Below are 24,573 nucleotides of genomic sequence, written 5' to 3'. Positions count from 1 at the left end.
GTGGATCTGAAGTGTTCCAGAACACAACTGGCATGCCTTTGCCCTGATTTAATTCTGAAAAACGACAAAGCTCCCTCATATTATAACTGAAGAATCGATCTTAAAAATATTTTAGACTGTGCAATGAGCATGGCAAGTGTCTTCTCTGAGCCGGGGTAGCGCTCCGCTATGTTGCAAGGTTCCTATAAATCCCCAGCAAGAGCACGCGGGCCGGCCAATCCGCCGAGGCACTAAAAGGCCAAAACAAGGCCGTACAAGCAGTTTTGCTGTGTTTACGTTTTCTGTATTAGAATAATCATCTGATTTTATTGTTTACTGTCAGTACAATTTGCAGAAACCGAGTGTAAAAATAAATCCAATTAGAGCTGGCTGAAATAATACGCCAAGTATTTATCAACAGACAATAAAATTTAAACCGATTCTTTCCATTGTGTTTCGCAAGGAAGGGCCCAGAGCTACATGTTATTTGCTGCAGAGCATTCGGAGACGGTGAAAAAAAAATGCCTTCCAGAGTTCCATTCAGCCTAGGAACAGGCAGCCATTAAGTTGTCAAAAGCGTCCAATATTGAATAATTTTCCCATGGCATTTCCGATGCCACCTCATGCGTTGCCAAATTCAGCAGGCCCTCTATCAAACTTTGGGGCTGTGAGCTGAATAATTCTTCGGTTCGTGACATCTTGGTGTATTACAGCTACCTCTAGGAAGACAACTCAGTTGGCAGCTGGTAGCACCATCCAGAGTCAGAATTACTGCTCCTTGCAAAATATGGAAGCTCAGGTTGCTGTATTATGCCCTTGATCACGAGGGGTTGTAGAGACCCCACCCCCAACTAACTGGCAGGATGCTGAGTGTGAAGTTAATAAACACTACTCCCAATAAACTGGCATAAAGGTGTTTGCGTAACTCCAGGAGGAAAATCACGCTCCAGGGATCCTTCCCTCGATTTCTTGGAGTTCATGACATGGTTATGGAGAACACACCTTACACAGAAGTCTCCATGGTGTCCTCCAGCAGATAGGCAGGTACCTTTGTAGGTGAACAGATCTGGGCTCGAACCCCAGTGCCATCCTGTTGAAGGATGAGTCCTTGAGGTGCCTGATTGGCCTTCCTCCTCTGTATGATGGGGGCACTGCCATTTCTCTCGTTCATACGGGGATCAGAACATTCCACCTCAAAATATGCCACTTTGGCATAGGATTACTTTGAGCTGAAGGCAACTGAGAAACTGCACACACGTGTCCCTTCGTAAAGCTGTTTCCTCCTCACTTCCGTAGCCAGAGGAAGAAGACAGCAACCCTTGTCACTGGAGGAGATGAATCTGCACAAACCAACTTTACTAAAAGAGCCCTTAAGTTCCATTAGTCTCCCTTATTCTTACCTTCCCACAATTTTCCATCCTAAAAGCCCAAACCCTTTTCCTTCATCTCTCACCTCTCCATACTGCAGTACTGTTTGTTAAAATGGTACGTAAACACCTCAAGCATAATGGCCTCTTTGGGTTTTCACTTATCTTCTGTGCATGCGACATAAACCTTTTCTCCTACTAATCTGTTTTGTGGTCGGTTTAATTCGCAGGCCCCAGTCACTAAACCTAAGAGTGGAGATTTTCCTTCTCTACAATAGGGGATGTCATGAGAAATAAAGAAGATCACATCTTGGCATACAAAAAAGGTTCAAAGGTAGCCCAAATCTCAGTATCAATGCAGTCCTCAGCAACCCATAAAATAAACTGTGCCTCTACCTGCTCTATCCCCATTGGCCCACACGGATGTCAGTCTTCACATCTTGGCAAAATAGTTCTGCTTCAAAGCTCCTTGACTTTCTTGCTACGGATTCCTTTGCAGAACTCAGCTTCTCATAAAAAAAGACTCTATACTTTTAAATTCCTCCTCTTCAATTCCATTCTCAACTGACCTAAATCCGGTTTCCTCTCTAACCACGACACACGAGTGCTCTGGGAAGGTCACCGAGGACCTGCCACCAAATCCAATTAGCACGCCCGTCTCACTGGGCCTCTGAGGAATCCGGCCCTGCGTTCCACCACCTGGGCCTGCAACACCTCTCTCCCTGCTCCCCTCCCTCCGCTCGGCAGGAACAAGCGCTCGTTCAGAAAGTGGGGAGTGGGTCAGGTGCATGGGGGACGGCAGGAGGGGTCAGAGAGAGGAGGGGGAACACAGGCAGGTGATGCCAGTGGGAGAGGAGCTCACTCCGCACACCGTGTGGGACACACAGGAGCCGCTCGACAAACGTGGGTCTCTTCCCCCCCCCACGCCTCCCCTTTCCGGGGCTCAGAAGATTATGTAAATCGATGGGATTTTTTTTTTTTGTTCACATCATGAAATTATGTGATTCCATGATTTCTTTTCATACTCACGATCATGAAAACTCCCAAAACACCAAAGTAATTTAGATAATTTCCAACCTCAACTATATCATATGATCAAAGTCAGAACAATGTTGAAAGTGCAGGGAACCACTTAATAAGAAAATTATTTCTTTGAGTGTCAAAATCAGAAAACACTTTAGAAAGCAAATATGGTTCCCACAGCTTGAGTTCGGATGATTTAATGGAAAGGAGACAGATTCTCAACTTTGAAAGTATGTAATTTGCTAAATTCTAGTGACTGCAGGGAAGGCTCTCTTTGGGGGAGATCGGCTTCCAACGGAACATGAAGGAGAATATTCCCTCTCTGGGGGGTGGGAAGGGGGGTCAGAAAAATGATCTGGACACAAAGAAGCCTCCCCCACGTGCTCACTCTGCTTCAACAGACCTTTCTGCTCTGCAGTCTCTCCAAGAGTCATGGTGACAAAAATTAACTGGGACCATCAAAGGCCGTCGTGGGCCTAAAGCATTTTTTCCTTTTCAACCTCAGAATCAGATGGAACGGAGCTAATTTTATAAATAGGTCGGTTGTTTTTTTTCCCCAGTAAAATGATAAAGAATTGTTCCTGCTTAATCAGCAGTCTCTCCATGCATAGGGTTTTGAAACGAGCCTCGAAAAGAAAACAAAGCAAATAAGCTTTTCAAGTGATTTACCCCTCAAAACTAGGTGTTTTCATTTTGTCTCCTCAGAAACTAATGGCTCTAGGCATATTCCTTTGCAAATGCTGCATCTAATACTAAATATTATCTAATGATAATCTTCATGTTCATCACTCCTTTTGTTGTTGCAAAAATTTTAATGCTAACAGCAATAATCAGACATATTTCACCAAGTAGAGAACTCCATTGCTTTGGCCAAAACTGATCTCGACTTTCATTTCAATCCTCAACGGAAGGCTGACCTCCCCTGGCAGCCCACCACCCTGGAGGGGAGGCGCTCCCTCCGTCCCAGTGGCAAGGCTAGAGCCCCAGGGCTGCCCTGGTAGGCAGTCTTTCCCCCAACCCAACCCCATACCAATGAACTCCTGCCTTTATCGCTTCAACTTGATTAAAAGATCATTCCCCCGAAGAGGCTATAATTCTCAGGAATTCTCTACCTCCCCCTGGAAGACCAACAGGAGAATCCCATCCTACCCTAAACTTCATTCACCTCAGTCACCAGAAACCCAACACTTCCAGAACATTCTTTCTACTCGGAATCCGATTCCCATATAACTCTGCATTTCTCCCTAATTTTGACCCAATCGCAAGCCCCTCCATGCATTACCAGTGCATCCATTCTGCCCTCCATCATCAGCAAAATATCCTAGAACCCAAAATGCTTTTTCCAGAATATTCTTCTTCACCTTATGGTTTTCCCTTCCGTTCTGGACTGAATTGTGCACCCCCACCCCTATTCATATGTTGAAAGGCTTAACCTCCATGTGATGGCATTAGGGGTGGGGCCTTTGGGGGGAGATTAGGGTTCGATGAGGTCATGAGGTTGGCACCCGCGTGATGGAGAGAACCTTTGTGAGAAGAGACCCGAGTGCCTGCTCTCTCTCGCTCCCTCTCTCTCCCGCCATGTGAGGACACTGCCCTGTGCAAAGCAGAACCTGCCCCGTGGGCACCCCAACCTCGGGTTCCAGCCACCAGAGCCACGAGGCACACACGTCCGCAGTCTGAGCCCATCTGTGGCGCCGGCTGCAGGAGCCTGAGCAGACCAAGCCACCCGCCTCTCCTACACCATCACATTCCCTCCTCTGCGGGATGGCCTCCCTTCCTGCAGAGACCGGCCCATGGTCCCATCCTCAACAATGAAAGCTGTCTCTTCCTCTCTCACCTTCCTGCAGCCACTTCGTTCATGCTCCCTTCTCTTTTGCGGTAAGACCATAGAAACTGTCTGCTCCTTTCTCTCCTTCAGCGCGCTCTGGCACCCACCCAGGGGCGCTCCCATGCCCACAATGCGCCCACGACGTGCCCGCATCGCCAAAGAACGGCCACCCTTGGTTCTGTTCTTATTCCGCCCTGGCGGCGGCTCAAGGCGGCACCCTTACACCTTCCTCGGCGAGCACCTTCTCCTCTACCCGCAAAACGCTAGCCTTGCGGGGGCCTCCTGCGTCCCAGCTCGCTTCCCCCGTGCGTCCTCCCAAACGACACCGGGGCTCAGGGCGCGAGTCCTCGGACCATCTACTTCACTTCACTCCACAGTGCGCCTGGCTTTCCACACCATCGGCAACCTCGCGAACTAACGGTTCCTACCTGTGTATTTCCACCCTAGACCTTTCCCCAGCTCCGGACTCGTGCGTCCATCTCCACTTGGAGGCTGAGCGGGCATTGTGTTCAAATAAGGCAGATTTAATCCAGCCGACAGCTTCCCCTTCTTGGCACCTTCCCTCTCCTGACTGCTCAGGGCAGACTTGGGACGCCTCGGTGAATTCTGCTCTTCTCACAGTCCCCGTCCAATTCACCAAGAAACCCTCCCTCTCTCCAAAAGGTATTGGCTTATTTATGACCATCCCATGAGATCATAAGCACTAAGACATGAGGGACTGCATTTTGTTTCCTGCCCTATTCATAGTAGCTACAATTATACCTGCCAAAAGGAGTTCAGCAAGTATTTTTTGGAATCTGTTCAATGAATTTCAGTATGAGCACTCCCATGAGTTAAAATTATTTAAAAATATTTATTTAAAAGTTATTTTAAAAACAGTTAAAATTAAAGTGACATCTAGAACTTAGTGACTAATTCACCCCAAGGATTTCTTTGATACCATAAAATATACAAAATATTCTGTGGATGGAGGGCCCAGAGATCACATTTGCTCCTGATTTTCTTTGCTACAAAAAGCCTATCCTATAACGTGATGAGAAAGTTCCACAAAGGTATCTTAGCCTCTTGACAGGCAAATAACAGACTTAACCTTTGCCAATCTTCGCAGACACCAGCCAGCATGTTGCAAAGTCCGGCTTCACAGGTTACGTGTGTGTGTGTGTGTGTGTGTGTGTGTGTGTGTGTGTATGTGTGTTACAGTTTATGCCCGTGCACAGGCCTGGCGCGTTGTTCTTTATGGGCTGGTGTTCAGCATAAGCTTAAAACGGCAGCAACAAAACCACCACAGAATATCACCACGAGACATGTCGCCATCTTGGGTTCTGCTGACTGACTTAACCAGACGTCACCTAGGCAAGATTCTTCCTCTGTCTGACGTTACCCCAGAGCCTGAGTCCTTGATATGAGGCCATGGTTGTCCCCACTCTCGTCACCCACTCCACCTTCTCTCATTTATACTGATGAACGCACAGCTACTTTGAAGGAGAAAAGTTACCTTCGCATGCAGTATGGCGTCATTTATGTGAACAGCTAAGGCTGCTTTGGATTTCTTATGTTCTGGGTTCCCACATGAAGTCGTTCCAGTTTTTAAATGAAGTTGTGATAAGTAGCCAAGAACAAATGCTCAACGATATATAATGAAGGGGAAATTCAAATAAGTCATCACAGAACTCCCAAACGTGGGAAATAAACACTGTAATCAAAACCAAGAGACTGAGGGAAATAGCTTCATGCGTCAACCATGTGGCGGAAATATAAACTGCAAGCTCCAAAGGAGGCCAAATTCCAGACCACCAGGTCCCACTGGAAACTTCTGAGGCGGGGGCGGGTGGGCGCGGCACTCACTTTCCCCCTGTGGGGCACTCACATCACTATTTGCAGGCGGGCAGGGAGGAGAGGCCGGCATGCGGCAGGGACTCAGGAAACACAGGATTCCTCTGGATGCTCCTGCTCGAGCCGATGCCGCACATCCATGAAGCAGAGTGCCTTTAGCCCGGGACCCAGAACCCTCAGGAAGGGCATGTCTGCAATCTCGCCTTCTGTGTCAGACCCAACGTTCAGTATTTCAACCTTCTGCTGTGATGTCTGGAACCCCACTGCACCTGACTGCCTTACACTGGCTATACCTCATGGACGGGGGCGGGGAGGGGGTTCTCATCAAAGTTGGATATAACTGCCAGATGCCTGTCAGGTGGAGGTCCTCCATCCCCAGCAGCCAGGGAGAAGGGGTTTGTGATCCCGGATCCTGAGCCCGAGCACAGGAAGCAAGACCAGGAAGACACCACGGGGTACACAGAAGGCATCTTTTTCCATCCTCTTACTTACTGCCCGAATAACACACGACCCTGCCTCCAGATTTAAAACCACACGTCTATGACTCCCACAGACCCCAGAGAACACAGAACTGGGGTATTATTCCAACATAACCAGGCACGGATTTCTGCCATGTATCTGCACTTGCGTAGGTTTGCTGGGTGAGACAGGCCGAGAGGGAGAGAGACAAGGCCCCCTCCCCTGTCTGCAGGCAAGCTGTCAACTCACCAAGGAAGGGGCCGCCTCTCTTGCTCACCGTGACCCCCAGCTCCAAGAACAGTGCCCACCTGGCACGAAGGTACGACTCGTGAGTTCCCGGGGCCTGAACGAATGCACAGAGGAAGGGCTGTGTTTCATTCCCGGCCGGGTTCCAGCGCTGGAAGAGTCCCCGGTGTGGCACATGCTCAGTGAGTATCTGCTGCATGTGGAATAACGCAGCACCTTCGTATCCGAAACACCCTCGAACGATTGCGGACAACTGAAGAGAACCATGCCTGGACCACAGTGGCACCCTGCAGCGCCCTCGCCACTTCCTCAGCACTTGCTGGGGCCACAGAGCTATGAAGATCACAGAAGCAGACCGAAGGACAGAGGAATCTCGTTCCGCGAAGGTGAGCGCTCCAGTCTCCTCCAGGATCCCTTTGCCGCCTGGTGGCAACCCAGTCCAGCAGCCCCAGGCTTGAGCATCGGCACCCGGCACTCACGGCTCCTGCTCATGGGCTCAGCCACCCTCTGCAAAGTTAGACTTCTCACCACCCGATCTCTGCGAACAAAGGCAGGCCTCCCTGGTCATGCCTGAGCCTCTGTGTTCCTGGACCAGGCTGCCATGAAGAGTACCAAAGTGACTGTTTCAGGTACGTGAGAAAGACAGACGGACGGACAGATGGATGGATGGATGGACGGACAGACAGATAATAGGATAGAAATGATAAACAGATGATAGATGACAGATGGATGGGTGGGTGGATGGATGAATGCATGGACAGACAGACGACAGAGATGATGATGGATAGATCCAGGGTAGAAAGATGGCTGGATGGACAGGTAAGTGGGTGGGGTGGGTGTGCCCACACACGCATGCATCTGTATCCCACTATCATCACGAACAACGTCCCTGCCTCGGCAGAGCAGAAGCTCCATCTAGTCTTCCATGTTTGATGTTATCAGTCTGTTACGCTGCATTCAGCCTCATCTGCATGTCAGATCCAGGTCCAGGGCACAGGTTGGAGGGAAAAAAGCCATGGAAGCTTATCGCTTCAGAAAGTCTCCCAAGTGTCCAGCATTCGGGCTCCTTTCTCCTAAGCCTTCTATTAAAGCCCCAGGAAGAAGAAAGGGAAGAGAAAGGCAAGGGCTGTGCATCTACCTATTCACAGGAAAGTGCATCTGTAAATGCTCAAAAGCAGCACGTAAAGCTTGGGCAGGTCGTTTCTGCTGCCGAGCCAACATGGATCCAGAGCCTCTGCCGTGACGTGGAAAACGTGAAGAAAGACTACTAGAGATTCCCCACGGGACAGGACATTTCTGTTCCTTGCTAAGACCAGAGGTTACATATGGGTAAATAACTCAAGCCAGGTAACATTTCAGAAAAATCACAGGTGCTCCCCAAGCCCCTGTCAGCCATGCTGGGACATCACCCTGGTACGGGGCCTGTGTATCCGTGGACGTCAGCATCGCCATGAAAACAGAGACTAATTCCTCCTGAGCCGGTGTTTCCAGAGTCCCTTCTGCTGGCAGGACTTTTCATCGCTGGGCTCACGGACATGAGTAAGGGTGTGAGATGTTCCACGCTCGCTCCTTTCCTCTTGTGCTCGTGCTGGTCTCTCCCTCACACCCGGACACAAGCACACAGCACCCTCCCTCACCATGTGGTGCAGGAAGGCTGGGTCACAGGCCTGGCCATTCGGGAGATCACATCTGAAGTATTAGCAGAACCTCCCCCAACACCTCTGCGACACAACACCAACATCCTCAGCGGCAGAAGCACCGGGACACACAGACCTCGTCAGCGGACCGAGGGCCACACAGATCTGCGGTCCACAGGTCTTGGGGAGACCCTGATGCACTGCGGCAGGTGTGAGGTGCAGGACTATTTGGGATAGGAAAGGATGCCCGGGGTCCCATAAAGTGCCCCAGCTTGTGGGGCCGTCCACAGGCTCAACCTGTCCCCATCCCCTTAGGACCTGCTAGTCCTGGGTACCTCGTGGGGATGACAGACTTGGCTGGGCCCCTCACTGGCTCTGCCCACATGCACACAGGTCAGCCTCCTCTGAGCAGACCAGAGGGAAAACAACCATCACTCTGCATTTCCCAAAGACCTGAAAACCTTCAACTGCTACCACCACCCACGGCCTGAAAAGCAAACGTGCTCTGTCTTTGCTCCAATTACCTTGTTCTCTTTAAGTAAAATGCAATTTGAAACCATAGAGGTTCTGGTGCTGAAGGAAGCACATTAGCATAAATATTGGCTTGCTGGAACTCCCATTTTTCTTGCACTCACAGAACTGACGTGCTTGCTTTTTTTTTTCTTCTTCCTCCTTCTTCTTCTCTTCCTGCCTCATGCATTTTCTGAACATCAGCAAAAAACTAGTTTTGTCATCATCAGAAAACTGCTCTGGCCTGGCTTTTGCATTTGGCTGCCGGCACCTGTCGGGGAATTGATCGGGGATAACCACCGTTGACTCTCTAAAAACCCATGTATGACAGTCAAAGAGCCAGCCCCCGAAGACAGGCTGAACCTGGGGCCAGTGTGTTTGCGAGCGGAGCTGGCAGGTGACCGGGGACCGCAGGCTGATCCCTGGAGCTCGCCGTGACGAACAGCCTCGCTGGCAGCTTCAAAGACACCCACCGGCTCACCGCATTTCTGCCAGGCCTTCCTGTTCCTTTCTGATCACTCCTGACAAAAACAGGCTCACACATAGGCAGGCATAACCGTACCCACAACCCACTCGCGGGCCGGACTGCGGAGGGTCAGTGCTCAGTCCAGGGGTGTGACTGCACGTCGTCACGGGAGTCCTGACCCGGAGTACTGGTTTGATCGCTTCCTCAATCCAGTCCAACATCTGTGGGGATCCGAGGTCAGTGCCGCCTCATCCAGAACCGACCAGCGGTCCCGCCACTGACCTGAAGCGGGTCTTTCAGGGGCACCTTGGCCTTTCAGAGGCACCTTGGCCTTTCAGAGGCACCCCTCCCCCCGGACCTGCCTCGAGCACCGTCTTTCCGTAGTGACGAATGTGTCATCTGTGATACAGGTCAACCACTTCGGCTGGGCCAGACCTGCACCGATCACTTTCGGGAGGCAGGGCCCAGCAGCGGGAGGCGAGCTGCTTTAAATGAAAGCAGGTCCCAGCTGCTCAGAACACCTGGCAGGGGCCCAGAAAAGGCCCACCCAGATCTGTGCCCTTTCTGTGTCCATCCGCCAAGGTCCTTACCCTTGAGGTGCCGTAAGCCTTCTTTCCCAATCTTCCTGCCTTCATCGCAGGGCACCCCCGACACCCCAGGTCTTTTGCGTGCCGGCTGCCCACACCTCCTTCTGCACACACTTCGGGGCACTCCAGGGGACCTCGACACACCCGCGCCGGCCCCGTCGCAGGACCTGAGACGCTCGCCACTCTGCAATACTCGATCTGCCTGCTTGTCTGTCCCACTTGACCGGAACCTCGTGACGGACAGGAACCTCCTCTGAACATTTATAGGCTAAATGCTCCCAAGTCGATAACCACAACAACGGCCCCATCAGAGTGTCCTTACAGAGTTTCTTCTCAACTACAACTTCAGCCTTCTCTCTTAAAGGGATTTTTGTTTTCTGAACAGGTAAGTCTTTAACTGCTAACTGCGCGGACGGCCTAGGAAAGCAAACACGCTCGGCCTCTGCTAACACGATCTCATTCGCTTTAAGCAGAATGACGTTTGAAACCATGTGGACGCTCCTGAGGGGATGGTGTTCGCTCAGAGGGCTCCCGTCCTCCGCAGCAGGAAGTCTGCACTCCTCTCAAGGCTAGAGAAGGCCTCCCTCAAGCTACTCAGCTACCCAGCCCTGCCTCACACATCAGGCCGCCCAGATCTCTCGTCTGTTCTTTTCAAAACAGGATGCACTCTTCTATACCTATGAGCCGCACCCAGCCTAAGGACCCACACTCCTTCCCCGGACACCCACCTGTGAGTCGCGGCCGTGCTCCCACGTGAGGTGCTCCTCCCTTTGCAAGCAGAGCAAGGATCCCTTACCATCCGTTTGTCACTCCCTCCCCTGTGCCCCCAGAGCGCTCTGCTCTGCGCCCTGAGTGTCCTCCCACACACACCATACTTTCAGCCTAGAATTAAGCCATCTCCCCAACAGGGCTGCGAAGCCCCAATAGGCCGAGGGCAGACAGGGCTTGTGTTCGGACCCAGGACTTTGCGCAGCGCCTGCCTCTGAGCAGTGGCCTCACAGGCATGTGTTCAGTGGATGAACGGATTGTTGTGCCCCGGGGATTAAAACACATTCATCCTGGTAACAGTAGCGATGAGGAGGATCTACGTGGGGTCCTCTTTCGTAAGAGAAAACACTGATAGGTGTGAAAAAAGCAGAGACCGAGTTCCAAGAGCGGTTCCAGGATTCCAAGCCAGGTCCACACAGGGTCTGTGGCGAGGCTATGAAAACCTCCATCAACGTAACGAGAATTCACCTCTCTCTCTGCAGGTCAACCCCCAAAGGCAGGAAGAGAAATGGGAAAGAATACCATCAAACTGATGCACGGCCTGGGCTTTGCCCACGACACAAACTTCACACAAGTCCCCGGAGCCTGAGTTGGAGCCTCCTCCACGCAGACGCCGTGCTGGCTACGGCCCACGGAGGGGAAAGGTCATGTGGCTCCTGACGCCGCCAAGGGGCGTCTCTCCTTACCAGCATTTTCTCTCGCCCATCCAGGCTTACTTGCCTCTTGAGAGAAACCTCCAGTCTGCAGTACTGGGCCGCGACCCACACACAGCCCTCAAACCCACTGCAAGGTTTCCCCGGACTCAGGGGAGGAAGGTGTAGCCCCCCCCGTTAGCCTGTGAGTCTTTCACGGGCAGGAACGCTATTTCCCATCTTTGCCCGACCAGCTCCAGCCCGATCCCGTTATGTCCTTCAGAAATTCTGTCTACATGCTGGACACCCTGTGGAAATACCCCAACGCTAACCCCCGTGCGCATGCCTTACCTCTTTCAGAACCAGCACACATTTGCCTGGTCCCACCGACTGAGGTAGCTCTGCGATTCTCCCTTTGTTCAGGTAAGGGCCTGAGAAACACCTGTGGTTGATAAAAAGCTGAGGACAGCAGTATTTTCCGTTGACAGTACCTGTGGGGAAAGCACCACAGCTCATGCTTTAGGAGCCAGCAAAAAGACCTGCTTAATCCACTTAGTTGGCAAAATTACCCAGAGGTCCACTGTGTCTTAATATCAGAACATCTTATAAACACAGTAGCTTAGAAATTCGGGTTATTTTTTTCCTCCCATATAAACGAACTTCTCCGTTTATGACGCGGGATTCAAGACATACGAAAAGATGCTAAAACCAAGACAATGACAACTAATGTACTGCTATGCAGCTAATAAAAACAAAAAACAAAACAAAACAAAAAACAACCCCAGCTCCAGAACTAAGCTCCCCTGGGTTTTCTACTCTAGAAACTCCCCCACCTTCTCTTCCCCTTCCCTGATTCTGGTGTTTATCATTCCCACACAGGCCTATAAACTTGACCACACACACACAGGTAGATGTGTGTCAACAAGTAATGCATGGTATTTTGGATATTTTAAAAATATTCCATATATGGTTTTCCGCAACATTTTGTTTGTTCGACCGGCAGTTTCTAAGATCCACCCAAGTCGGTACACGTATATGCAGCACGTTCATCCACCTGTCACTTCTGTGGGTGACCCGTTACATGAACACAGCACAAGCAGCGGCCCACTCTCTTGCTGATGGACACTCAGTCATTTCCACTTGCTCAGGAATTACCGACAGTGCTCTGCTGAGGACAGCTGTAAATATCGGCTTCTGCTTACGGGCAAGAGAGCTTTCCAAGTATATCACAAGGAGGGGGCCTGCTCGGCCATGGGGTCGGCATGTCTTCAGTTGTACCACACGTGGTCAAACTGATCTCCACGCAGACAATCTCAGCCTATGCTCCTATGAGCACTGCGTAGGTGTGGCCACTATTCCACATCCAAGCCAACACCAGACATGGCAGGGCGTCTTCATTTTGCCAATCTCATGGACGTGCAATGTACCTCCCATGGGCTGAATTTGCATTTCCTTCATTGTGCTTTCAACATAGCAGGTTGTTGGGCTAGTTGTGTCTCAAAGGGCCATGGGGAAACGTGGAAGAATAAATGGTAAGGTATTACCCTAAAGCTTCCTGATGTCTGTAACAGGGTTCCGCTGTCAGCCAAGACTCACCCTCCCCCACGCTGCCCCAAGCTAAGCTCCACTAACGGTGGTTATCTCTGTGCAAAAACTTGTTAGTTTGGGACGGTAACTTAACAGTCCAGGAGGGACTGTCCTCATAGGACTTCAACTAAGAACCAACAGGGAACGAGGGAGAAATGTTATTTTTGTGAGGGTAAGACAAAAGGAGTAATATAACAATTATAGACTCTGAAAGAAGAGCTGACATGGTTCTTTTAAAACCATTCTGAAGTTTGAATTCTATACAACAAAATTAGGCAAAAGAATTATGTCCACAGCTGCATATACATGGAAATTTTTTGGTAGGATTACCCTACCCAGAACTTTAGAAAAGAAAGCAATTTTAGTTAAGTCTACTCATAAAAATGCTCTCCTTACTATAACCTCGACTGCTAGGATTCTTCCATGGCATATAGCTTAGAATCCTGGAAGAATTCAGAGCAGGTTTCACTTTGGCTAGAAAACAGAATTCATAATCAAATATATTATTTAATGTACAAACACATCTATAATCAGATTTGTTGTCAATGGGGGATTCACATTTGCGTTTTCAAAGGTTAATGTAAGATACAGAACTTTACACATTAAAAAACATATATTATTCACTCTCAGCTTTCAAACACAGAGGGTTTTTAAGGAACAATTCAAAAGCCCATGGGGACTTAAAATATTAACCAGTAATGAAAAATGCAAGTGGGATGACATAAAATGTCAAAAAAAAAATGAGTGCCTAATAATGATAATTTCAATTCTTTCTCCTTGCCCATGACCATCCATGACATACAACCCTAACTGGGCCCAAGTTTCCAAGGAACACATGGACTCTTCTCCTGCAGACCGAGAGAAGTGTCTAGAGCTACTGACCAAGAGACAGACGAGGCACAGAGAATCTGGTTTAGAAAAATTTTTTTAAAGTAGGTATGTGTTAATAAGTAGCAACAGAAACAAAGAGAATGAACTCAAAGTTGAAATATTCTTACATTAGACCTAAAAACACATGCACGTCTCCACTCCCAAATTGGGACGGGACAGCCAGCCGTAAGTGGGCTCATTTACCTGAGGTGTCCAGGTGAGAGAATAAACAAAGGTCATGAGGTATCTTCTCAACAGGCACTGTGGATGGCAATCTGTTGATCAAGAAAATACAACTATCACGGGTCGCACACCTGAGGAGGAACTCACCTAATGAAATAACATTAATTAAACTAATTCCAAAGCCTTTTCACAACTTAAAGTGATTATCACAGAAATCCAAGCACACAGTAATTGAGGATGCATATACATCAAGCAGCAACGTCAGCACAAACTTATCTGTTTCAGAGAGGTCGTCCCCAAATTCTTGTAATGACCCTAAGAAGCCAATGGCATGTCTGCCCCTCAAGTTGTCATCCCTAATCAGCAATGTTCTTCTAGGAGGCTCCTGGCTTGTCTCTTGCTATGGAATTGTCATAATGCCCTTCATTATATTTTAGACACAAAGAAACATCAACTCACATGGATTTTAACGGAAGTCAGACTTCTCTTCAATAGAAGAAACTAGGACTTTCTACAACCTAGTGTCTGAGAACGGCTTGGCCTTGGATTTTGTGCTTGTGTGGGTCACGGCCACACTAGAAAGACCTTCAAAGAAAGCCTATGAACGGATGAGTCCTAGAATGAGAAGTAGGCCTAGCCTAGGGCAGAGCTTTGTGTTATCATTCAGTAAAAAAGTTGCTGAATAAACATTAAAAATGTAGCCATAGGGGAAAAGAGGCGTGTTGGTTTTTACAGGGTAACCAGGATGGCAGTGTGGAAATCACACCATTGAAAAATGACACAAACGCAGAGCAAACCATCACGAAATCTCAGTGGGGTCATCTTCACCCTGGTTCTCAAAGTGGGGTCCCCACACTAGAGCACTGGCACCACCTGGAAACTTGTTAGATGCACAGATGCTCAGGCCCCACTAAAGACATCCTGAGTCAGGGAATTTGGAGATGGGGACCCAGCAATCGAGCTGTCTGGGTGACTGGTGCAAGTGCAGGATGGGGACCATGGATCCACGGGCCATAAACTGAGGAGTTACAAAATCGGATTTGGATTCAATGATGGGACCATTTATTCTTTGCTCTCGATTTCAATGTTCTCCAGACCAAACTGGAGTCAGATTATTAACCTGCTACACTGTGTTTGGACATGAATGTATGGAAAATGCCCACAAAACTGTTATTCACATTCAAATAGCCATGCAGTCATTATTCAATTACATTTTAAATTTAAACCTGGGTATCTGAAAAGATCAAATTCATTTCCACCCATGTATTTTTATTAGAAAACAGAACCGCCTGGCAAAGGCTGTGTATTTTAGTGTACCTCAGCTTTTCTTCAATATATAAAAATGCTACTAATGGTGGGAATTTTTCAAAAGCATACTGCAGGTATGCACACTGCCTGATACCCTCCTTCTCCCTAAAATTACAACTGAAATGGGGGATAACTTACATTGACTTAACCCTGTACAACCCACACAATTCTTTTTCCCCACAGGAAATCTAATTTAATCTTCATGAACCCCGAGAAACAGGTGTTTCACAAAGGAGGGCGTCGAGACGCAGAGCGTTAAGCAGCTTCCTCAAGGACACCTTGCTGGGGGCTGGCAGAGACGGCCTCAGACGGCAGTCTGCCTGCCAGGCCGGCTGCAACCCGTGATGCCAGCATGCTGAGTGTGGGCAGGGACAGCGATGCGTGGCCAGGGGGGCCTCAAAGAGGGCTTTCACTATCAGGGTGTGAGGCCAGGATGCCCTCCAGGTGGGACGGAAGGGAAAAAGTGCAATCTGGAGAAGAGATCCCTAGAAGAGGCGTGTCTTACACGTAACAGGTGCACCATAAACAACAACAGGTATTTCTGGATATCATCTCTGCCAACCCACTCACTGATAAAAACAGCCACACTTCCTTATTCTCTATAAAGACAGTTCTATATAGTTTATCACCTAAGTCCTGGGGAAAAAAAACAAAACACAAAAACTTACTGTTTTTCTGGCTGCACGACTGCAATCTTTCTTTTCTTTTGTGCTGTAAAACAGGCAAGAAAGGGTGACAGGACAGTCAGCTTCGTTCACGAGTTAGGCAAAAGCATTTTTTAAAAATGTCTTCATGGGGGCGCCTGGGTGGCTCAGTTGGTTAAGCGACTGCCTTCGGCTCAGGTCATAATCCTGGAGTCCGGGGATGGAGTCCTGCATCGGGCTCCCTGCTCGGCGGGGAGTCTGCTTCTCCCTCTGAGCCTGCCCCCTCTCATGCTCTCTCTCTCTCTCTTTCTCTCTCTCTAAAATAAAATCTTTTAAAAAAATGTCTTCATGGAAAACTGTGTCAGTTTTAAAGAAACGATTTAAACACTGGAAAGTTTTTTCATTCATGCCACAACTTTATCTTATTTTCTTCCAGCATTAAAATAAACTCTGACTCAGGGCGCCTGGGTGGTGCAGTTGGTTGAGCATCCGACTCCTGGTTTCAGCTCAGGTCGTGATCTCAAGGTCTTGAGATCAAGCCCCATGTCAGGCTCTGCGCTCAGCGGGGAGTCTGCGTGTCCCTCTCTCTCCCTCTGCCCCTCCCCTTCATTTTCTCTGCCTTTTCAATCTCTCTCTAAAATAAATAAATAAATCTAAAAGAGACTTTGACTCATCAGAAATGAAGTCTAAATAGAATTTACTGCATTTAATATAATTAAACGAATCACTACGTGTGTATCCTTTGGATAAATACCTAGTAGTGCAATTGCTGGGTTGTAGGGTTGCTCTATTATTAACACTAACTACTTTATTCTAAAATATGCTTTTAATAAGAAAGAAAGAGGACACAAGACAGGAGTTTCTGTCCAAGGCACAACTAAGACCCAGGGGACCGGCCCCACCCACGACTAAACCCAGGGAGCACCGGACCTGGCTCTCAGGCCAACTGAGTCAAGAATCTGTGGCACTGTGAGAAGACAAAAACGGAATGCCCTTCAGATCGAAAAAAAAAATATTCTATGCTCAAAATTTTAGAAATATGTTAAAGTGAAGACATTACTCTCACTGGATCAGATTCCTTGAGCAGTATGGTGTGTGGGAGAGAAGAATCCCTTAAAATCCACCTGCATAGAATCTGGGCGACCTACTTCGTCTCACACAGGGCACTGTCCTCCTCCTAATGGATATGGAATGGAGCTGTCCTTCAAGCTCTGCTGACACCAGGGGACAGGAAGCCAACTATAGGATGGAACTTTCTTTTCTAGTAATTTCCTGAGCATCTACATAAATGAACCATATAGTAGGATGCTAGAAAGAAAAGCTAGCATACAAATTACAAAAAGAAAATACTAGAAATAACTATTTCACAAAAAGTCAAAACCCCTTATTTTTAAGGACTCCTAACTTTATTTTCAATTTTTTCATTTTTTATTTAAATTCAATTTAATTAACACATACTGTATTATTAATTTCAGGGGTAGAATTTAGTGATTTGTCAGTTGTATGTAACACCCAGGGCTCATCACATCACATGCCCTCCTTAATGTTCATCACCCAGTTACCCCATGCCTTCACCCACCTCCCTCCAGCAACCCTCAGTTTGTTTCCTAGAGTTAAAAGTCTCTTTTGGTTTGTGTCCCTCTCTGTTTTCATCTTATTTTTTTCCCCTCCCTTCCCCTGTGTTCATCTGTTTTGTTTCTTAAATTTCATATATAAATGAAATCAAATGGTATTTGTCTTTCTCTGACTTACTTTGCTCACCATAATACTCTCTAGTTCCATCCGTGTCATTGCAAATGGCAAGATTTCAATTTTCTGATGGCTGAGGAATATCGCATTGTATACATGAACCGCATCGTCTTTATCCATTCATCTGTCGATGGACATCTGGGCTCCTTCCACAGTTTGACTATTGTGGACATTGCTGCTATAAACATCGGGGTGCAGGTGCCCCTTCAGATCCCTACATGTGTATCTTTGTGGTAAATACCCAGTAGTGCAATTGCTGGGTCATAGGGTAGCTCTGTCTTTAACTGTTTGAGGCGCCTCCACACTGTTCCCAGAGTGGCTGCACCGGCCTGCATGCCCACCAAGAGCGTAGGAGGGTTCCCACTCATGCACTCTCTCTCCCCCTCTCAAAAACAACAAAAAAAAACCCACATAGTATTTAGCTTAAATTTTCTCTAATCAAAATAATGAACTATAAATTGGGAGTGAAGACCTATTTTACTTTATATATGTTTATGTATTATTTTATACAATCTTTATAGATCTTATTATATTTGTATTTTATTATCTCTGCCACTCCACGACCTTCACCTGCCTTCTCATTATGACTTAGCTTGTCAACCTGTGAGGTGCTTCCAAATATCCATCTCTCGAAGATACTGAAAGCATCCACGAGATAAAAATATTGGTGCTCCGTGGTAAATCTAACACCGGGTCTGTTTTTCACAACCTAGCTATCGTCTCCTCACAGAACTGTCTATGTACCCCCCCAAGCCCCGCATGTTGTCCACAGGGCTCCCAACCGGACGATACTTACAGACTGTTTTGTGTGGTGTGGTCAGAGGGTAAGAGTTGGCTTCGCACCAGCCCACGGGGAAGATGTCCATGGACTCCACGTCGACAATGAACTCTGGAGTAGGAGTCTGCAGACCTGCATCGAAGAGTCAAGAGGACAGGTACAGACTTTACCACAGAGACCCGGAAGAAGCGAACAAAGCACAGCGTCCCCAACATGAGGACCACACTGCCCCGGCCGGTCAGCCGAGCAGACAGATACCAGCACCTGGAATAGCAAACAGCTGGAGTATGAGAGGCGCAAATAAAGTGGAGATCCAGAAAAATCCAAGCTATTTCCTACTGCGCATGGGTAGGGGGCACGGGGTGGGGGGCGGGCAGAAAAACTGGCAGAGAGAACAAGTCCATCCCTTTCCTAAAAGTACCTTTAAAACGAAGGAAACGGGCCCGAGCTGGGGTGGGGGCCACAGCATGCGTGTGTAAGCCACCAAAACACACTTCATCCGGCACCAAGCAAAGGTCGACCTTCAACTAAGGAAAGTCACCATCACTGTGAAAAGGAGCTTGCCGGGCACGGCAACTCGGGTTCCGAGCAGGACACACCGAAGGCACAATTCCTCTAGGGAGCTTGCTCACTCATCGGTTTGACTGCGGTTCCTTATTTTGACCTCTGCTGGTGGCCTGCAGACTTTCGTCATGTCACACAAAAGCCATCACCAATGACTATCATCCTTTCTCCTTAATTCTCCCATAATTTGAAGGATATATAGGCTAAAGGAATGCAAGCAGGTTTATGGGGACTATTTCTCAACACAGCTGAGTGAATGGAAATCATTTCTGTCTCCTATTATGACTCAAGTGATACTTAACCTACTTGCCAAAGAGACCATCAAATACACAAGATGACGTCCAAAACAGACAAGAAGTAAAGAAACTCTCCGCGTGGCTTCCAATGTGGAAGTGACCACCCCTGTCCCGGAGGGCGCACGGCTCTCCAGAGGGTCCTCAAACTATTTCCTCATCTTTGGACTCACAAAAATAGCAAGTGTTTCTTAGCTACTCAACAATTCTGCTAACAGGCTGAATTCGTCTACAACATACATTTCTATCTCCAGACTTACATTTAGGTACAAGTAAGATTTTCAAGGTCAAAGTAGTACTTCGAAAGGAAGCCTAAGGTGAACTTGATAGCCTGCTCCTTCCTGAATCATGACTTTCATCTTCCAATATTCTGCTGGTTCAAACATCACTTGGTATTAATGCTTTAATATATACAGTTCCATAACAACGTACACAGTAATAGATTTATACGGCCGTCTTTACCATACTTTAAAATTCTTTGATCATGCTCTCCATTCAAAGCAAATATTTATGAGCTACAACGTGTCAGCGACTATGTCCTCAAGAAAGTTATAACCCTGCCTTCCTTGCACTTTCAAATCTAACCTATTAAGGCATCTGCTAAATAGGAACAGATGGAAAAGTGGGTTATTTATCTCCCAGGAACATTTTCCTGACCGTGAAATTTTTCTAAACTTATTCTGAATGATGGGCATTGATTCCTTATGGCCCTTTATCAACCTTACGCATCTAGACGCATCTGGCTGGACTCGGAACATAATCTTTTTAAAAAATAACCCATTATTTTCCACGACCAGGAACCCACTAGCTTACAAAATGATCGCAGCCAATGTGGTTTATCCGAGGCGTGGTTATTGCTAATTGAAAAATGTATGCAATTCTCCTTGATTATTCTACGATTTCCAAAATTACCTATGCAAGGCTTAGTGGACTACTGCAACAGTCTTACCATTTTAGAGGACACCCTCTGTGAGCAACACAAGACCATGCTCAACCTTGAACTTCATTTCAGCGGCATCCATCAATATGGATTCTACTCATTCATCCTTATCCAGAACCTTCATCTCAAAATCCATCAGGAAGCCTCAATCTCCATCTATGGGGAAGTACTTAAAGAAATCACGGTACACCGTATGACGGGATATTCTGCCACTATAAGAAAGGACGAGAAACCTCTTTGTATACTTACACCTAAAGACGCGTATGTATATGTTGAGTCAAAGAAAGGCAAAGTATGGAACGCGGCGGATATAGAGTAGGCTACCATCTGTTTAAAAAGGGGGAAATAACATATATTTGTATGTGCGTAAGACAAACCTGGAAGGAAGTGCAAAATTCTAATACAGTGGGCGTCTGCTGGTAAGGAGCTGGGACACTGAGGGATGGCGACGGGAGTGGGAGAGAAACCCTGACCACGGATACTTTCATGTATTCTTGGCCCTTGCAAATGAATCAACTAATTTACAGTCACAACCACCTCACTATCACAATAACCACATAACACAAAACGCTCCCGGAAGGAAAAAAGAGTCTCAGGCACGGACCATACTGCCACAGGGGCCAGATTAATGAAGGGCAAGTGACCTTAACAGGAAACAAAACCAAACTACAATGAATCATTTCGCTAAGAGGACAAAGATGTTCCGTATTCACAAAGCATATAAATCTGTAAGCGTCACTTTGGAACCTTAAAATACTTCTGCCATGTGCCATACCCTGAGACTGCGTCATCCTCTCATCAGATGCCCTTCCTTCCACGAAGCTCTACCTGCCCTCTGAAAGGCAGAGGCTTTGGGAAGAGAGTCGGAACGAGCCCCACACCTCCATTAAGAGGTGGGAAGGGAACAAAGGCAAGAGGCAGGTTAGCCTTGCTCAGTACCCTCATTAAAAGTCAAAGGCCACAGCCAATTGGGACGGGCTCGAGCGCGCGATGGAAAGATAAGGCCCCACAGGAGAGAAAGTGACCGGTGTGATCTGGGAGCGAGACTGGGCGCCGGAAACCCTGGGGGCCATCCGTCCGGCTCCTTCCATCTGCAGAGGCCCATCTACAAAACCAGACTGTCATGTCCCTTCATCAGCTGTGGGGCCCAATTCCCAAGGAACAAAGAGACAGGCAAAACTGTGGGCGGCCAGATCAAGACGTGATAGGAAACAGGCAGCCTGAAGGAAAACAACAGAAATGCTATCCAAAGTGTGTGCGCAGAGAGAGACGCTCACAGGACTGCGAGCACACGCAAGCCCTGACATTGGGCCCGACACTTGCCCAGATGTTTAATCCTTACAAGGGATCGGGACCAGATACATCCCCATTTTACAGATGAGTAACCTGAGGCACAGAAGAAGATCAAAGAGCAAGTGACGGATCCAGGATTTGACCCTAAATAATCTAACTCTAGAGGCGCTGCAGGTGGTCTTTTCCTTTCTTTCTTTGTTTTTGCTTCTGGCTTGGGTTTGGGTTGGCTGGGTCTGTTTAGCATCTATCCCCTTCCTGTTCAGGCCCCACTTCCCTCCTGCAGAACTTCCCGGATGAGGCAGCTACCAGCGCCTCCCACAAAGGGGAAGGAGCCAGATCTGCCCTCTCTGCGGGCAAATGACAACAGAAAGGTAGTCAGTCGGAAGTCACATCCATCACAACGGCAGCTCTAAAGCCCAAACCTTGCGTGGGTTCCTGCAGCAAAGCCTCTGGAGAGGCGATCCCCCAGACCCCTCCTCAAAAGCCTTCCCCCCCAAATTCGCATTTTGCCCAAGACAGCCGGCCCAGTTCTGTTGCTGATCACCAAGGACCCGTCTAATCGAGCATCAGCTCTGGGCACAAAACAGATCTGGGAGGATTAAAAGCCTGTGCCCACAGACAGTTCCCACTCTCCCGACCACCCTCTTTAATGTTCAGGAAACATTGCTCTCAGCCCCTGATTTGCTGAAGCAGCTTCTCCCAAAATTGTCTCATGCAGGCCATACCTCCTTTTAAGATTTTAAAACCACCCACACTGGCTTGAAATATAATTACTTTCACATTTGCATTTTCCCTTGTTTGATTTTTGCAAGTCTCTGCGAAATGCTTATTAACCAACCTGACTTTTCCACAAATTACAGAAAGGCTTAAGGGGCAGTTTTCCGCACCTGGTGTCCTATCTATAAGAGGTCACCTCAACAGGAGTTCCTTTAGATGCCTTGTCCATTAGATCTTAGAGACCTTTACAAACCCTAGCACACAGAAGAATGCCACACCCTGCCCATTAGATCTTAGAGACCTTTATAAACCCTAGCACACAGAAGAATCATCTGGGGAGGGTGATGATAAAATGCAGACTCCCATGAAGCACCTGGGTGGCTCAGATGGTTAAGCATCTGCCTTCGGCTCAGGTCATGATCCCAGGGTCCTGGGATCAAGCCCCACATCAGGCTCCCTGCTAACGGGGAGCCTGCTTCTCCCTTCTCCCTCTGCTGCTCCCCCTGCTTATGCTCTCTCCCTCTGTCAAATAAATAAATAAAATCTTTAAAATAAATAAATAAATAAATAAAATAAAATAAAATGCAAACTTCCAGACCCTCCTTGGGACTCAGATGCTCTAGGTCTGAGGAAGGTGCATTTTAATAGGACTCCCGGAGATGATGATGTAGAGGGTAGTTTATTGGAACTGAACCAAGCATAGGAAAAAAACAGCCAAAGAGGTTTTGAATGTTAGCTTACATGTATAAAATATCTCACCGGCTCAAAATTCAGCTGGCAAGATAGCAGATTTTTGTTTTTATTTTTTTTATTTTTAGATTCAATTAGCCACCATAGAGTACATCCTTAGTTTCACAGGTAGAGGTCAGTGATTCATCAGTTGCATATAACACCCAGTGCTCATCACATCACGTGCCCTCAATGCCCATCACCCAGTTACCCCATCCCTCCACCCCTCACCCCTCCAACAACCCTCAGTTTGTTCCCTAGAATTAAGAGTCTCTCATGGTTTGTCTCCCTCTCTGACTTCTTCCCAATTTTTCCTCCCTTCCCTATGATCATCTGTACTGTTTCTTCTATTCCACATGAGTGAAACCATATGATAATTGTCTTTCTCTGATTGACTTATTTCCCTCAACAAAATCCCCCCCAGTTCCGCCCACGTCAGTGTAAATGGTAGGTATTCATCCTTTCTGATGGCTGAGTAATATGGACCACATCTTCCTTATCCATTCATCTGTCGATGGGCATCTGGGCTCCTTCCACGTTTGGCTATTGTGGACATTGCTGCTATGAACATTGGGGTGCATATGCCCTTTTGGATCCCTACATTTGTATCTTTGGGGTAAATACCCAGTAGTGCAATTGCTGGGTCATACGGTAGCTCTATTTTCAACTGTTTGAGGAACCTCCATACTGTTTTCCAGAGTGGTTGCACCAGCTTGCATTCCCACCAACAGTGGAGGAGGGTCCTGCTTTCTCCGCAACCCCGCAAACATCTGTCGTTTCCTGACTTGTTAATTTTAGCCATTCTGACGGGTGTGAGGTGGTATCTCATGGAGGTTTTGATTTGGATTTCCCTGATGCCGAGCGATGTTGAGCACTTTTTCATGTGTCTGTTGGCCGTTTGGATGTCTTCTGTGCAGAAATGTCTGTTCATGTCTTCTGCCCATTTCTTGATTGGATTATTTGCTCTTTGGGTGTTGAGTTTGATAAGTTTTTTATAGATTTTGGCTACTAGCCCTTTATCTGATATGTCATTTGAAAATATCCTCTCCCATTCTGTCGGTTGTCTTTTGGTTTTGTTGACTCTTTCTTTTGCTGTGCAAAAGTTTTTTATCTTGACGAAATCCCAATAGTTCATTTTTGTCCTTGCTTCCCTTGCCTTTGGCGATGTTTCTAGGAAGAAGTTGCTGCGGCTGAGGTCAAAGAGGTTGCTGCCTGTGTTCTCCTCTAGGATTTTGATGGATTCCTATCTCACGTTTAGGTCTTTCATCATTTTAAGTTTTATCTTTGTGTGTGGTGTAAGGAAATGGCCCAGTTTCATTCTTCTGCATGTGGCTGTCCAATTTTCCCAACACCATTTGTTGAAGAGACTGTCCTTTTTCCATGGGATATTCTTTCCTGCTTTGTTGAAGATTAGTTGACCATAGAGTTGAGGGTCCATTTCTGGGCTCTCTATTCTGTTCCATTGATCTGTGTGTCTGTTTTTGTGCCAGTACCACACTGTCTTGATGATGACAGCTTTGTAATAGAGCTGGAAGTCTGGAAATGTGATGCCACCAGATTTGGTTTTCTTTTCCGACATTCCC

At 47.6% G+C, this 24,573-nt stretch overlaps 1 protein-coding gene across 5 annotated transcripts in view; it reads right to left on the bottom strand.

Moving 5' to 3' along the window:
- The window catches only part of SFMBT2 (Scm like with four mbt domains 2), a 230,237-nt gene that overhangs the window by 30,204 nt on the left and 175,460 nt on the right, over window positions 1-24,573 (bottom strand). For all 5 annotated transcript variants that reach the window (XR_003520061.2, XM_027595002.2, XM_027595005.2 and 2 more), the window contains exons 12-15: window positions 18,473-18,586; window positions 15,952-15,994; window positions 13,997-14,067; window positions 11,687-11,826 (exon numbers count right to left, since the gene is read on the bottom strand). Coding sequence is in view for 4 of the 5 variants with exons in the window: in XM_027595002.2 (XP_027450803.2) it covers window positions 11,687-11,826; window positions 13,997-14,067; window positions 15,952-15,994; window positions 18,473-18,586 (368 nt within the window). In the remaining variant the exon portion in view is untranslated. The remainder of the gene's footprint in view (window positions 1-11,686; window positions 11,827-13,996; window positions 14,068-15,951; window positions 15,995-18,472; window positions 18,587-24,573) is intronic.

The sequence above is a fragment of the Zalophus californianus genome, chromosome 9 (genome assembly GCF_009762305.2).
Source record: "Zalophus californianus isolate mZalCal1 chromosome 9, mZalCal1.pri.v2, whole genome shotgun sequence".
Taxonomy (NCBI): domain Eukaryota; kingdom Metazoa; phylum Chordata; class Mammalia; order Carnivora; family Otariidae; genus Zalophus; species Zalophus californianus.
Note: the sequence above shows the minus strand (reverse complement) of the source record. Positions and strands in the feature narration are given on the sequence as shown.